The sequence below is a fragment of the Symphalangus syndactylus genome, chromosome 6 (genome assembly GCF_028878055.3).
Source record: "Symphalangus syndactylus isolate Jambi chromosome 6, NHGRI_mSymSyn1-v2.1_pri, whole genome shotgun sequence".
NCBI lineage: Eukaryota > Metazoa > Chordata > Mammalia > Primates > Hylobatidae > Symphalangus > Symphalangus syndactylus.
In genome coordinates this window covers 59,431,673-59,446,080 of record NC_072428.2, presented here as the reverse complement: position 1 = coordinate 59,446,080, position 14,408 = coordinate 59,431,673, and the positions used below count along the sequence as shown (strand labels likewise).

At 45.0% G+C, this 14,408-nt stretch overlaps 1 protein-coding gene across 1 annotated transcript in view; it reads left to right on the top strand.

Moving 5' to 3' along the window:
• TENM4 (teneurin transmembrane protein 4) overlaps positions 1-14,408 on the top strand; it is a 3,069,169-nt gene that overhangs the window by 2,987,932 nt on the left and 66,829 nt on the right. Inside the window, exons 27-28 of the mRNA XM_063641401.1 lie at positions 10,342-10,603; positions 13,273-13,540. Of these exons, the coding sequence (XP_063497471.1) occupies positions 10,342-10,603; positions 13,273-13,540 (530 nt within the window). The remainder of the gene's footprint in view (positions 1-10,341; positions 10,604-13,272; positions 13,541-14,408) is intronic.

Genomic DNA, 14,408 nt, shown 5'->3' with positions numbered 1-14,408 from the left:
TTAGTATCCAAAAATCTCTGTTTGTTTTTGTTTTGTTTTGTTTTGTTTTGTTTTTTTTATTATACTTTAGGTTTTAGGGTACATGTGCATAATGTACAGGTTTGTTACATATGTATCCATGTGCCATGTTGATTTCCTGCACCCATTAACTCGTCATTTAGCATTAGGTGTATCTCCTAATGCTGTCCCTCCCCCATCCCCCCACCCCACAACAGTCCCCGGAGTGTGATGTTCCCCTTCCTGTGTCCATGAGTTCTCATTGTTCAATTCCCACCTATGAGTGAGAACATGCGGTGTTTGGTTTTTTGTCCTTGCGATAGTTTACTGAGAATGATGTTTTCCAGTTTCATCCATGTCTCTACAAAGGACACGAACTCATCATTTTTTATGGCTGCATAGTATTCCATGGTGTATATGTGCCACATTTTCTTAATCCAGTCTATTGTTGTTGGACATTTGGGTTGGTTCCAACTCTTTGCTATTGTGAATAGTGCCGCAATAAACATACGTGTGCATGTGTCTTTATAGCAGCATGATTTATAGTCCTTTGAGTATATACCCAGTAATGGGATGGCTGGGTCAAATGGTATTTCTAGTTCGAGACCCCCGAGGAATTGCCACACTGACTTCCACAATGGTTGAACTAGTTTACAGTCCCACCAACAGTGTAAAAGTGTTCCTATTTCTCCACATCCTCTCCAGCACCTGTTGTTTCCTGATTTTTTAATGATGGCCATTCTAACTGGTGTGAGATAGTATCTCACTGTGGTTTTGATTTGCATTTCTCTGATGGCCAGTGATGATGAGCATTTCTTCATGTGTTTTTTGGCTGCATAAATGTCTTCTTTTGAGAAGTGTCTGTTCATGTCCTTTGCCCACTTTTTGATGGGGTTGTTTGTTTTTTTCTTGTAAATTTGTTGGAGTTCATTGTAGATTCTGGATATTAGCCCTTTGTCAGATGAGTAGGTTGCAAAAATTTTCTCCCATTCTGTAGGTTGCCTGTTCACTCTGATGGTAGTTTCTTTTGCTGTGCAGAAGCACTTTAGTTTAATGAGATCCCATTTGTCAATTCTGGCTTTTGTTGCCATTGCTTTTGGTGTTTTAGACATGAAGTCCTTGCCCACGCCTATGTCCTGAATGGTATTGCCTAGGTTTTCTTGTAGGATTTTAATGGTTTTAGGTCTAACATATAAGTCTTTAATCCATCTTGAATTAATTTTTGTATAAGGTGTAAGGAAGGGATCCAGTTTCAGCTTTCTACATATGGCTAGCCAGTTTTCCCAGCACCATTTATTAAATAGGGAATCCTTTCCCCATTTCTTGTTTTTGTCAGGTTTGTCAAAGATCAGATAGTTGTAGCTATGCGGCATCATTTCTGAGGGTTCTGTTCTGTTCCATTGATCTATGTCTTTGTTGTGGTACCAGTACCATGCTGTTTTGGTTACTGTAGCCTTGTAGTATAGTTTAAAGTCAGGTAGCGTGATGCCTCCAGCTTTGTTCTTTTGGCTTAGGATTGACTTGGCGATGCGGGCTCTTTTTTGGTTCCATATGAACTTTAAAGTAGTTTTTTCCAATTCTGTGAAGAAAGTCATTGGTAGCTTGATGGGGATGGCATTGAATCTATAAATTACCTTGGGCAGTATGGCCATTTTCACGATATTGATTCTTCCAACCCATGAGCATGGAATGTTCTTCCATTTGTTTGTATCCTCTTTGATTTCATTGAGCAGTGGTTTGTAGTTCTCCTTGAAGAGGTCCTTCACATCCCTTGTAAGTTGGATTCCTAGGTATTTTATTCTCTTTGAAGCAATCGTGAATGGGAGTTCACTCATGATTTGGCTCTCTGTTTGTCTGTTATTGGTGTACAGGAATGCTTGTGATTTTTGTACATTAATTTTGTATCCTGAGACTTTGCTGAAGTTGCTAATCAGCTTAAGGAGATTTTGGGCTGAGACAATGGGGTTTTCTAGATATACAATCATGTCATCTGCAAACAGGGACAATTTGACTTCCTCTTTTCCTAATTGAATACCCTTTATTTCCTTCTCCTGCCTGATTGCTCTGGCCAGAACTTCCAGCACTATGTTGAATAGGAGTGGTGAGAGAGGGCATCCCTGTCTTGTGCCAGTTTTCAGAGGGAATGCTTCCAGTTTTTGCCCATTCAGTATGATATTGGCTGTGGGTTTGTCATAGATAGCTCTTATTATTTTGAGATACGTCCCATCAATACCCAATTTATTGAGAGTTTTTAGCAGGAAGCGTTGTTGAATTTTGTCAAAGGCCTTTTCTGCATCTATTGAGATAATCATGTGGTTTTTGTCTTTGGTTCTGTTTATATGCTGGATTACATTTATTGATTTACATACGTTGAGCCAGCCTTGCATCCCAGGGATGAAGCCCACTTGATTATGGTGGATAAGCTTTTTGATGTGCTGCTGGATTCGGTTTGCCAGTATTTTACTGAGGATTTTTGCATCAATGTTCATCAAGGATATTGGTCTGAAATTCTCTTTTTTGGTTATGTCTCTGCCAGGCTTTGGTATCAGGACGATGCTGGCTTCGTAAAATGTGTTAGGGAGGATTCTCTCTTTTTCTATCGATTGGAATAGTTTCAGAAGGAATCATACCAGTTCCTCCTTGTACCTCTGGTAGAATTCAGCTGTGAATCCATCAGGTCCTGGACTCTTTTTGGTTGGTAAGCTATTGATTATTGCCACAATTTCAGAACCTGTTATTGGTCTATTCAGAGATTCAACTTCTTCCTGGTTTAGTCTTGGGAGGGTGTATTTGTCGAGGAATTTATCCATTTCTTCTAGATTTTCTAGTTTATTTGCATAGAGGTGTTTGTAGTATTCTCTGATGGTAGATTGTATTTCTGTGGGATCGGTGGTGATATCCCCTTTTTCGTTTTTTATTGCATCTATTTGATTCTTCTCTCTTTTCTTCTTTATTAGTCTTGCTAGCAGTCCATCAATTTTGTTGATCGTTTCAAAAAACCAGCTCCTGGATTCATTAATTTTGTGAAGGGTTTTTTGTGTCTCTATTTCCTTCAGTTCTGCTCTGATTTTAGTTATTTCTAGCCTTCTGCTAGCTTTTGAATGTGTTTGCTCTTGCTTTTCTAGTTCTTTTAATTGTGATGTTAGGGTGTCAATTTTGGATCTTTCCTGCTTTCTCTTGTGGGCATTTAGTGCTATAAATTTCCCTCTACACACTGCTTTGAACGTGTCCCAGAGATTCTGGTATGTTGTGTCTTTGTTCTCGTTGGTTTCAAAGAACATCTTTATTTCTGCCCTCATTTCATTATGTACCCAATAGTCATTCAGGAGCAGGTTGTTCAGTTTCCATGTAGTTGAGCGGTTTTGAGTGAGTTTGTTAATCCTGAGTTCTAGTTTGATTGCACTGTGGTCTGAGAGACAGTTTGTTATAATTTCTGTTCTTTTACATTTGCTGAGGAGAGCTTTACTTCCAACTATGTGGTCAATTTTGGAATAGGTGTGGTGTGGTGCTGAAAAAAATGTATATTCTGTTGACTTGGGGTGGAGAGTTCTGTAGATGTCTATTAGGTCCACTTTATGTAGAGCTGAGTTCAATTCCTGGATATCCTTGTTAACTTTCTGTCTCGTTGATCTGTCTAATGTTGACAGTGGGGTGTTAAAATCTCCCATTATTATTGTGTGGGAGTTTAAATCCCTTTGTAGGTCACTGAGGACTTGCTTTATGAATCTGGGTGCTCCTGTGTTGGGTGCATATATATTTAGGATAGTTAGCTCTTCCTGTTGAATTGATCCCTTTACCATTATGTAATGGCCTTCTTTGTCTCTTTTGATCTTTGTTGGTTTAAAGTCTATTTTATCAGAGACTAGGATTGCAACCCCTGCCTTTTTTTGTTTTCCATTTGCTTGATAGATCTTCCTCCATCCCTTTATTTTGAGTCTATGTGTGTCTCTGCACGTGAGATGGGTTTCCTGAATACAGCACACTGATGGGTCCTGACTCCTTATCCAGTTTGCCAGTCTGTGTCTTTTGATTGGAGCATTTAGCCCATTTACATTTAACGTTAATATTGTTATGTGTGAATCTGATCCTGTCATTATGATGTTAGTTGGTTATTTTGCTCGTTAGTTGCTATAGTTTCTTCCTAGCCTCGATGGTCTTTACAATCTGGCGTGTTTTTGCGGTGGCTGGTACCGGTTGTTCCTTTCCATGTTTAGTGCTTCCTTCAGGAGCTCTTTTAGGGCAGGCCTGGTGGCGACAAAATCACTCAGCGTTTGCTTGTCTGTAAAGTATTTTATTTCTCCTTCACTTATGAAGCTTAGTTTGGCAGGATAGGAAATTCTGGGTTGAAAATTCTTTTCTTTAAGAATGTTGAATATCGGCCCCCACTCTCTTCTGGCTTGTAGAGTTTCTGCTGAGAGATCAGCTGTTAGTCTGATGGGCTTCCCTTTGTGGGTAACCCGACCTTTCTCTCTGGCTGCCCTTAACATTTTTTCCTTCATTTCAACTTTGGTGAATCTGACAATTATGTGTCTTGGAGTTGCTCTTCTCGAGGAGTATCTTTGTGGCGTTCTCTGTATTTCCTGAATCTGAATGCTGGCCTGCCTTGCTAGATTGGGGAAGTTCTCCTGGATAATATCTTGCAGAGTGTTTTCCAACTTGGTTCCATTCTCCCCATCATTTTCAGGTACACCAATCAGACGTAGGTTTGGTCTTTTCACATAGTCCCAAATTTCTTGGAGGCTTTGTTCATTTCTTTTTATTCTTTTTTCTCTAAACTTCCCTTCTCTCTTCATTTCATTCATTTCATCTTCCATCAGCGATACCCTTTCTTCCAGTTGATCGCATCTGCTACTGAGGCTTCTGCAATCTTCGCGTAGTTCTCGAAACTTGGCTTTCAGCTCCATCAGCTCCTTTAAGCCCTTCTCTCCATTGGTTATTCTAGTTATCCATTCTTCTAATTTTTTTTCAAAGTTTTTAACTTCTTTGCTATTGTTTTGAATTTCCTCTCGTAGCTCAGAGTAGTTTGATCGTCTGAAGCCTTCTTCTCTCAACTCGTCAAAGTCATCCTCCATCCAGCTTTGTTCCGTTGCTGGTGAGGAACTGCATTCCTTTGGAGGAGGAGAGGTGCTCTGTTTTTTAGAGTTTCCAGTTTTTTTACTCTGTTTTTTCCCCATCTTTGTGGTTTTATCTACTTTTTGTCTTTGATGATGGTGATGTACAGATGGGTTTTTGGTGTGGATGTCCTTTCTGTTTCTTAGTTTTCCTTCTACCGGACAGGACCCTCAGCTGCAGGTCTGTTGGAGTTTACTAGAGGTCCACTCCAGACCCTGTTTGGCTGGGTGTCAGCAGCAGTGGCTGCAGAACAGCAGATTTTCGTGAGACCACAAATTCAGCTGTCTGATAGTTCCTCTGAAAGTTTTGTGTCAGAGGAGTACCCGGCTGAATGAGGTGTCAGTCTGTCCCTACTGGGGGGGTGCCTCCCAGTTAGGCTGCTCAGGGGTGAGGGACCCACTTTAGGAGGCAGTCTGTCTGTTCTCAGATCCCCAGCTGCGTGCTGGGAGAACCACTACTCTCTTCAAAGCTGTCAGTCAGACAGGGACATTTAAGTCTGTGGAGGTTCTTGCTGAGTTTTTGTTTGTCTGTGCCCTGCCCCCAGAGGTGGAGCCTACAGAGGCAGGCAGGCCTCCTTGAGCTGTGGTGGGCTCCACCCAGTTCGAGCTTCCTGGCTGCTTTGTTTACCTAAGCAAGCCTGGGCAATGGCGGGCGCCCCTCCCCCAGCCTCGCTGCCGCCTTGCAGCTTGATCTCAGACTGCTGTGCCAGCAATCAGCGAGACTCCGTGGGCATAGGACCCTCCGAGCCAGGTGCGGGACACAATCTCCTAGTGTGCCGTTCTCCAGGCCCGTTGGAAAAGCGCAGTATTAGGACGGGACTGACCCGATATTCCAGGTGCCGTCTGTCTCCCCTTTCTTTGACTAGGAAAGGGAACTCCCTGACCCCTTGCGCTTCCCGAGTGAGGCAATGCCTCGCCCTGCTTCAGCTCACGCACAGTGCGCTTCACCGACTGTCCTGCACCCACTGTTAGGCACTCCCTAGTGAGATGAAACCAGTACCTCAAGCAGAAATGCAGAAATCACCCGTCTTCTGTGTCGCTGGGGCTGGGAGCTGGAGACCGGAGCTGTTCCTATTCGGCCATCTTGGCTCCACCCCAAAAATCTCTGTTTGTTATATGTGAACAGGTATCACTGCCCTCCCACCCTTCCTTAACTCACCTTCTTCCTTACCTCTCGTACCTTAGGAAAAACCATAAGACTAAGAGATATAGTCTGGAAATAACAGTGTGCACAAGTGGACTGAAAGTCCAGGGACATGTATTCTTCGCTTTCCAGGAAGGCACCATGATACTTGCACTCATCCAGCTCCCTCGCCCCCACACACATGCGCACGCACGCACACACACACACACACACACTTGCTGAAATCCCAGACTTCACACCTTAACAGGAACTTACAAACAGAAAACAGTAGCAGAGAAATTAGCCAAAGAGATCATTTAACAAATGGAAAATAGAGGCCATGAAGAAAAACTAAAAGAATAGCAGGCAAGAGATGTAGATTAGGCTCATTGAATTGAAAATTGGGGGCCAGGTGCAGTGGCTCACATCTGTAATCCCAGCACTTTGGGAGGCCAGGGCGTAAGGATCACTTGAGCACAGGAGTTCAAGACCAGCCTGGGTGTTCAAGACCAGCCTAGGCAACATGGCAAAACCATGTCTCTATTAAAAAAACATACAAAAATTAGCTGGATGTGGTGGCATGCACCTCTAGTCCCAGCAACCTAGGAGGCAGAGGTGGGAGGATTGCTTGAGCCCAGGGAGATCAAGGCTTCAGTGAGCCACGATTGCCCCACTGTACACCTGCACTCCAGCCTGGGTGACAGAGTGAAACCCTATCTCAAAAAAACAAAGAGAGAGAGAGAGAAAGAAAGAGAAAAGAGAAAAGACAGAAAGGGAGAAAAGGGGACAGGAAAGGGAGAAAGGGGGAAAGGAAGAAAAGAAAGGAGAGGAGAGGAGGGGAGGGGAGGGGTGGGGGCCAAGACAAGGGAATGTGTGAGGCCCTGTGCTTTTCCCATCTATTATTCCATCTGTATAATTAATAACCCTGCCAAATGATTATGATCATCAGCTTCATTTTATAAACGAGAAAACTGAGGCGTGGAAAGGTGATATAATTCACCCATGGATCAAGTAGTAGTGTTCAGAATGGCCCTGTGCTGTTTGGGCTTCATATGATAACCAGGCCTTCCCTTTGGGGTCACATTCACATTCATGTCCAAAGCAGGGGTTTCCCCTCCAGAGGAGCGGGCCTAGCCCCAGCTCATTACTTGCTCTTGGCAAGGCCAGCTGCCCCCCTGCTTGCTCACTGCCTTGGGAATATGTCTTTTCATGTTTGTCTTTCCTCCCTCCTCACATACAACCTCTCATAAAGGGAGCTTATAAGTCTGGCTAAAATTCTGTTTGACAGTTAAAAATGTTCTATCAAGGCACAGATGCTCTTCGGTTCTGTGATAGAAAAATTGTTCTTTGAGTATTTCCCCAAAACCATGGGTATTCTCCTGAAGAGCCAAAACCTGAATTCTTGATTCAAAATAAACCCCACCCCAGGTGTTTCTCTATCATTGAATGATGGTGGTACTCAACTTCACCTAAGTGAATGAGGAACAGGCAAATGGGTGATAGCTCCTTCAAAGGGCGGAAGAGTCAGGCTTTGGAGCTTGGAGCCCCGAATCTGGGGTTGCCATCTACCAAGAGCGGAACTTGACACTAGGACAGGATGGTTCCATGTGGAATCCTTGCAGTCTCTGGAGGAGAGAAGAGCAAGCTGCAGCAATGGGCCCATTCCCACAGGGTGGATTTATCAGAGTCAAGATCATATCCTGCATTGAGGTCTCTCACACCAACTGCACAGATGAACCTTAGATTTAACTGCAGTAACAGCCAAAGTAAGAAGGGACGTAGGGTGTTTAGTAGATGTCAGTTCAGGAGCAGCTGATGCTGTCACTCATGCATTTATTCCATCAACTTTTAACCATTAAGCACTGGACTAGTTTCTGAAAAGACAGTGGACTCGATGTCCCTGGGCCAGAGAGCTCAACAAGCAATGACAGTGCAATGCCATGCGTGTGGGGTGGTGGAACCCAGGGAGGAAGCTGGAATTCCGACTGGGTAAGACTGTGTGGGGGAGGTGAAGTTTGAGCTGTCCAGTTTGATAGTTAGGAGTTCGCCATCCAAAAAAGCCAATTAAGACAGGCCTTGAAAATGCCTACTACAGCCAGGGTGTGACAGAAGGAATGGACTAATTTGAAGTCACCCCAGGAGATAGACATCAGGCCCAGTGAACAAGAAGCTGGAAAGAGAGGGACCCACACTCAAGTTAAAAAAAAAAAAAAAAAAAAAAAAAAGTTCTAACAGTCAGAACTAACCTAAAACAGAACAGTCCTCCTGTGGATATAGCAATCTCCTCATCTCCGGAATTGCATAAGTAGGAACTGAATGGGCCCTTGATGGTAGTTCTATAGAAGGAACTGATGCATCAAATGGGAGGGGGGCTAGGTCAGATGACCATTAAGTTCCTCTCCAGTGGTTCACCTATTACTTGATTTAAACTTTCTGTTTTAAGAAGAAAAAGGACACAAAATTCTAGTCTTACATCTTTTTATTTTTTATTTCTTATTTTTTTGAGACAGGTTTCACTCTGTCACCCAGGCTGGAGTGCAGTGGTGCAATCTCAACTCACTGCAACTTCTGCCTCCCAGGTTCAAGCCATTCTCCTGCCTCAGCCTCCCAAGCAGCTGGGATTACAGGCGCCCGCCATCACTCCCAGCCAGTTTTTGTATTTTTAGTAGGGATGGGGTTTTAGCATGTTGACCAGGTTGGTCTCGAACTCCTGATCTCAGGTGATCCGCCCTCCTCAGCCTCCCAAAGTGCCGGGATTACAGACGTGAGCCACCGTGCCTGGCCTAGTCTTATGTCTTATTGCATGATAGGGCTTTAAGTAGCAGCCATGCTATGCCCTCTTCTTAGTTCAGCAGACCCAGCCTGCCGGATTAGTGATGTACCTTGGTTCACATGTGGCCCTCTTTTCCCATTATCTATAATCTAAGTCCATCTGGCTTCTAAACATGTGGCTGCAGAACCCTCAAATCAGGTTCTCTGTGGGGCTGGGCAGTGTCAGAAACGTTGGGTGTACAAATAGGGAGGAACTCAGTTTTCTTCGATGTTCAAAAAGTAAAAGTGCATGCCAAGGCTTGGATGGGAAAGTGCCTTGCTAGATTTGTCTGCAGGTGATTGGAGTTAAGATGCCAGCACCAAACAGAGCTGCCAGTATGTTTCTGGCTGGGTCCTGTTTGGGCACAAGATATTCTGGGGTGAGGCAAGGAAGACTCTGCCTATACAATCCCCACAAGCCTGAAACAAGAGGGGCTTAGCAGGGGGTCATCTGGGATCAGGGAAGGCCTGGAGACCATCATAGAGCAAACCCGTTTGGTGTCACATTGAAGACAGAACGAGGACTAGGAAGGCAGGTTTCTCCTCAGACCTCCCCAGCATCCTCAGAGGCTGATGAACAGAGGCTGGGCTGCCCGCTCTCCAGACGCTGTCACAGTGATCTCATCTCAACTAGGAGGCTGGCACTCAGTCTTCTAGTTCCCCTTTCACTTGTAAGATACTGTGACTCTAACTGAGCCATCTTTAAACTGCTTAGCTATTTTGTAATTGCAAAGGCCTTTGTTGAGTAATCTATCACAATTACAGCTAAAATTGCTGTGGAGTCATAGAATCTTAGAGACTTAAGAATAATCCATTTGGGCCTTTGCATTTTACATATGAAAAAAATGAGGATCCAAGAGGCTAAGTGACTTACCCAAGATCACATAATAGTTGAAGACAGAGCCAAGACCAGGCTTGGGGTTCCTAACACCCAGATCAAGGCTTGCCCTGCTTTATTCACTGACTTTTTGCTGGGCTCCAGCTCTGACACAGTTGAAAGGCCCTAAGTACCAGCAGCGCCACTGTCAGCTCTTGTGTATCCTGGAAAATGGCTCTCCACAGCAGTGGTTCATTTCAGCAAATTCTCTGTGTGAATCATTTTATGGGGAAAAAAAAACTGCTTTCTAAAATCACTGCCATTGTTTGGAGCTGCAGTCAAATCTTTAGGCATTAGAGCCTCCCTCAAGAAATGCTCAGACCCTTTGGTGTAATTTTCTCTCCTTTCTTGGTCTCTCTCTCTCATCCTGGTTCCTGCTCTTCCTGCTCCCCACCCCTTCTCAACCTTCCCCTCCCAAACAGCTTTGACTTGGTGACAAATGGCGGCATCTCCATCATCCTGCGGTTTGAGCGGGCACCTTTCATCACACAGGAGCACACCCTCTGGCTGCCATGGGATCGCTTCTTTGTCATGGAAACCATCATCATGAGACATGAGGAGAATGAGATTCCCAGCTGTGACCTGAGCAATTTTGCCCGCCCCAACCCCGTCGTCTCTCCATCCCCACTGACGTCCTTCGCTAGCTCCTGTGCAGAGAAAGGCCCCATTGTGCCGGAAATTCAGGTACCCAGCTTTCCTAACTGCATTCCACCATGCTTTTATTTCATTTTGGGGGTGGAGGAGGATCTCAGAGACAGTGGAAAGAGAGAAGACACCTCTGTAGGGCTTGGGTCAGGTCCCATCAGCCTATTATGCAAAATCCAGCCACCAAACCCCACAGCAGGCACGGTGTAAGGGCATGAGGGGCACCCCTCTTACACATGGAAAACACGTGAGCACCTGGAACTGCCTGGCACACTCTGTTTTATACTAAATTCTCTCTGTCTTTCCACTCTCCTGGTTAGTTCACTTCTGCCTACTTTCCTTTTCCCCAGCCTCCTGTGTCCCTCTCTCATTATTTCTGTTAAAACTATTTAAAATAAATGGTTCTACCAAGAGGAATGTGCCAAAGGATCCCAAAGAGTGAGCATTATAATAAAGAGTAAATGAGAAAAATGTATATGAGGTGCTTAGCACAATGTCTGTCACCTAATAAGTACTCAATAAATTTTAGCTATTATTATTAAGATTATTTAATACGCACTGCCTTCATGCCAATTAAGGATTGCCTTGGCTCAAATCTATATATACAACTGCTTTACTCAACTATCATTAAAAGAAAGTAATTGGGAAAGATGCATTTTAATCTGATGGAAATCAAGATAGATATTTTCACCTAACAAAGCTCTGCGAGTTGAATTTCCTTCGCTGTCCCCAGCCCAGTTTCTAATGGTAGCAGTGAAGGCCTGAGGAAGAGGACAGATGTCAGTGCAGAAGCCCAGGAGAAGTCCCGGTTGTCTCACTTGCCTAATGAGAACTCAGGCAATGTGCCTATTAATGGATTGCGGGCGCTGGTGGAGCAGGGAGTTTATATATTTTTGTATGTATATTTCATGCCTGGCTGAGCAAACACCTTTCCGTGTGTACCCTGTTGAGTGGCTTCCAATGCCAGCCAACAAGAAGGACATACGATCATTTTGAAATTCTCATTGCACTCACAGGTTGAAACCTCCTTTTCAGAGATTCAGCGCCTGTCTCCCGTCTCAACTACCAGGCTGACCTTTCTTATGAAATGGTTGTCAGTGGAGACAGAGCTTGCTGGAAAGAAGTAATTTGTTACTCAACCCTGGCTCAGCTCCAGCTAGACATTTTTCCCAGGAGCAGGGACTCTGGAACAAATGGGGTTAAAGGTCACACCCTCTTTACAGTGCTCCCTGAGCTGGATGCCTGCACATTCAGTTAGGGCAAAAATCTTGCTTATTATCAGATTCATGAAATACACATAAACAAACTCTTGGACTTTCCCAGTCCTCTCATAGGTTAGCCTTTGCAAGTCCTGGGAGATATGAATTTTAAAGGGTATGTTAAAGAAGGTAAATATTTTTGAGACCATCAGGATGGCACTTCAGTCATGCCAGGGGCTCACCAGGGTATAAGTCCTGCTTTGCCTCGAACTTATAAGCTGTAGTTTAGGAAGATTACCTTAGTTTAAACCCAATCCCTAAAATTCCCTGTGTTCAGGAGAATGGGTGAGGGTAAGCGTTCACACTTGGCTATGAAATGGACAGGATGAAGAAGGCCCAGATCCACTATAAACATAGGGTAGAATAGCCATTGTCCCTTGAATAGATACATTAGCCTCAATTGATTTAATGTTCCTTTCTTGAAACAGAGCCCAGAGCATCAAGCTGATAAAGTTATCTGCTTTTGCTGTCTGCCTGGGCATGATGGCATTCATTTAAACTTTCCAACTTAGAACTAGGCTCATTGCACCCAGTAGCTAAGTGACCTGAGCGTTCCCCAGGTCACAGCCTTCCCCACTCTGTCCATATGGCACTGGAGCTGGGGCCCAGAGTGGCCAGAAGCTCCATGCAGCCAGTCCAGCCTCTCTCTGTGGATGAGCTGGGCCTGTGAACCACAGGTCCTGCCAGGCTGTGGTCTCAACTCTGCATAATTATTTGTTTGGTCAACATCTCGTAGTCTGTTTAATTTCCTGAAAAAGAAAGTCATTTGGAACAGATCTCATTTGAGGAAAGTTTTGAGAGAGAAACCGTCCTTCCTGCTTAGGCAGCTGGCTGCAGCAGTCTCTCTTCATGGCATCCCTGCTGCCAGCACCACCACCAGCAGCAGCAGCACTGCATGCCACTTGACAACGTTTCTGTGCTAGGCACTTTACCTATGTGACCTTTCTCAGTCCTCACACAAAGCCAGTGAGGAGACTGAGATTCAGAGGTTCCATGAGCTTTCTAGGATAACACAGCTCATGAACCAGTGGCAATGTGATCTAAGTATTTTATATGCATATCCTATGTGTTCCTCTCAAAACTGCAGTGAAATGAGTGCTGTCATCCCTGTTGTACAGAGCAGGAGGCTGAGGCTTGGCGAGGTGAGGTGACTCCTGCAGGGTCACCACATGAAAACTGGCCCCAGAAACCAGGTCCTCTGACGTGTTTTACTCCTCCCCAATCTTTCTCCCATCTCATTTATGCTTTTCCCTTCCTCCTCCTCCTCCTGCTTCTCTTCACCCTCTGCTTCCCCTCTTCTTTCCACTGTCTCCTCTTTTTTTCCCCTCCTCTCTCCTTCTGCCTTTCCCTCTACCTCCTGAACACCCAGAGTCCATGGGGCCACGCCATCTTCCCTCCACCGGGTGAGTCGACGACCGTCCCTTGCTGTGATCTGCCTCTGCTTTCTAGGCTTTGCAGGAGGAAATCTCTATCTCTGGCTGCAAGATGAGGCTGAGCTACCTGAGCAGCCGGACGCCTGGCTACAAATCTGTCCTGAGGATCAGCCTCACCCACCCGACCATCCCCTTCAACCTCATGAAGGTGCATCTCATGGTAGCGGTGGAGGGCCGCCTTTTCAGGAAGTGGTTCGCTGCAGCGCCAGACCTGTCCTATTATTTCATTTGGGACAAGGCAGACGTCTACAACCAGAAGGTGTTTGGGCTTTCAGAAGCCTTTGGTAAGCCTCCCGGCTGCAGGACTCAGAGAGAGAATAGCATTTGCAGGGAGGACTCTTTCTACCTCCCTAGTTCCTTCTTCCTTCCTTCCTCTTCTCAGATCAAAAATACCTAAGGCTTAATTGACCTTTAAGACCTGTCCCTGACTGGCTAGGACCTAAAAGAATGTGAATTGAAAGACCTGAATGTGGAAAACCCGACCATTACAATGAGGCTACAGAACCAAAGGGCCCTGAAAAGTGCCGTGCTGGCTTGTGAGGGGCTAAAAGAGGTCATGTGCCACAAAGGCAGGGCCAGGTGGACATTGCCTGGCCACCCCACAGCCATCCTGTGGGAACTTACCCATTAAAATAAGAGAGCTAAAAAATGGTTTCTTTCATTTTTTTTTTTTTGAGGTGCAGTAACTAAGATTCTTCCTCCATCAAAAATGCTTTTTGGCCTCTTTACCCAGTCAGAGAGGTCATCTTTTTGTTGTTGTTGTTATTGCTCTCTCTTTGTAAGATGAAACAGAAGTTGGCTGTAGCCTCACCTGGGATCCTAGCCTCTCTTGGCCCTTGGGCTTCCAGGGGCTGGCTGTATGCATTTCTGCTTCCAGAATAGAGGAGGTCCCAGGAAGGGCTCAGGGCTGGAGTCTTAGCAGGCCTAACCCTGCAGAGCTGATCCACCAAGCACTGGAGAGTAATCGTCCAGCAAATCCCTTCTAGTCTTGAACCCCACTCCAATTTCATTCCCTTAGGTTCAGCAAACGCAGAGATTCAGCAAAGGCAGAATGAGGAAGCAGAGAAGTAATGTTTTTAGAAAGGAAGGAAGTGGGGGAGGAAGGAAGGGAAGGAGGAAGAGGAAGAGAGGGAGAGAAGGAGGGGGGAAGAG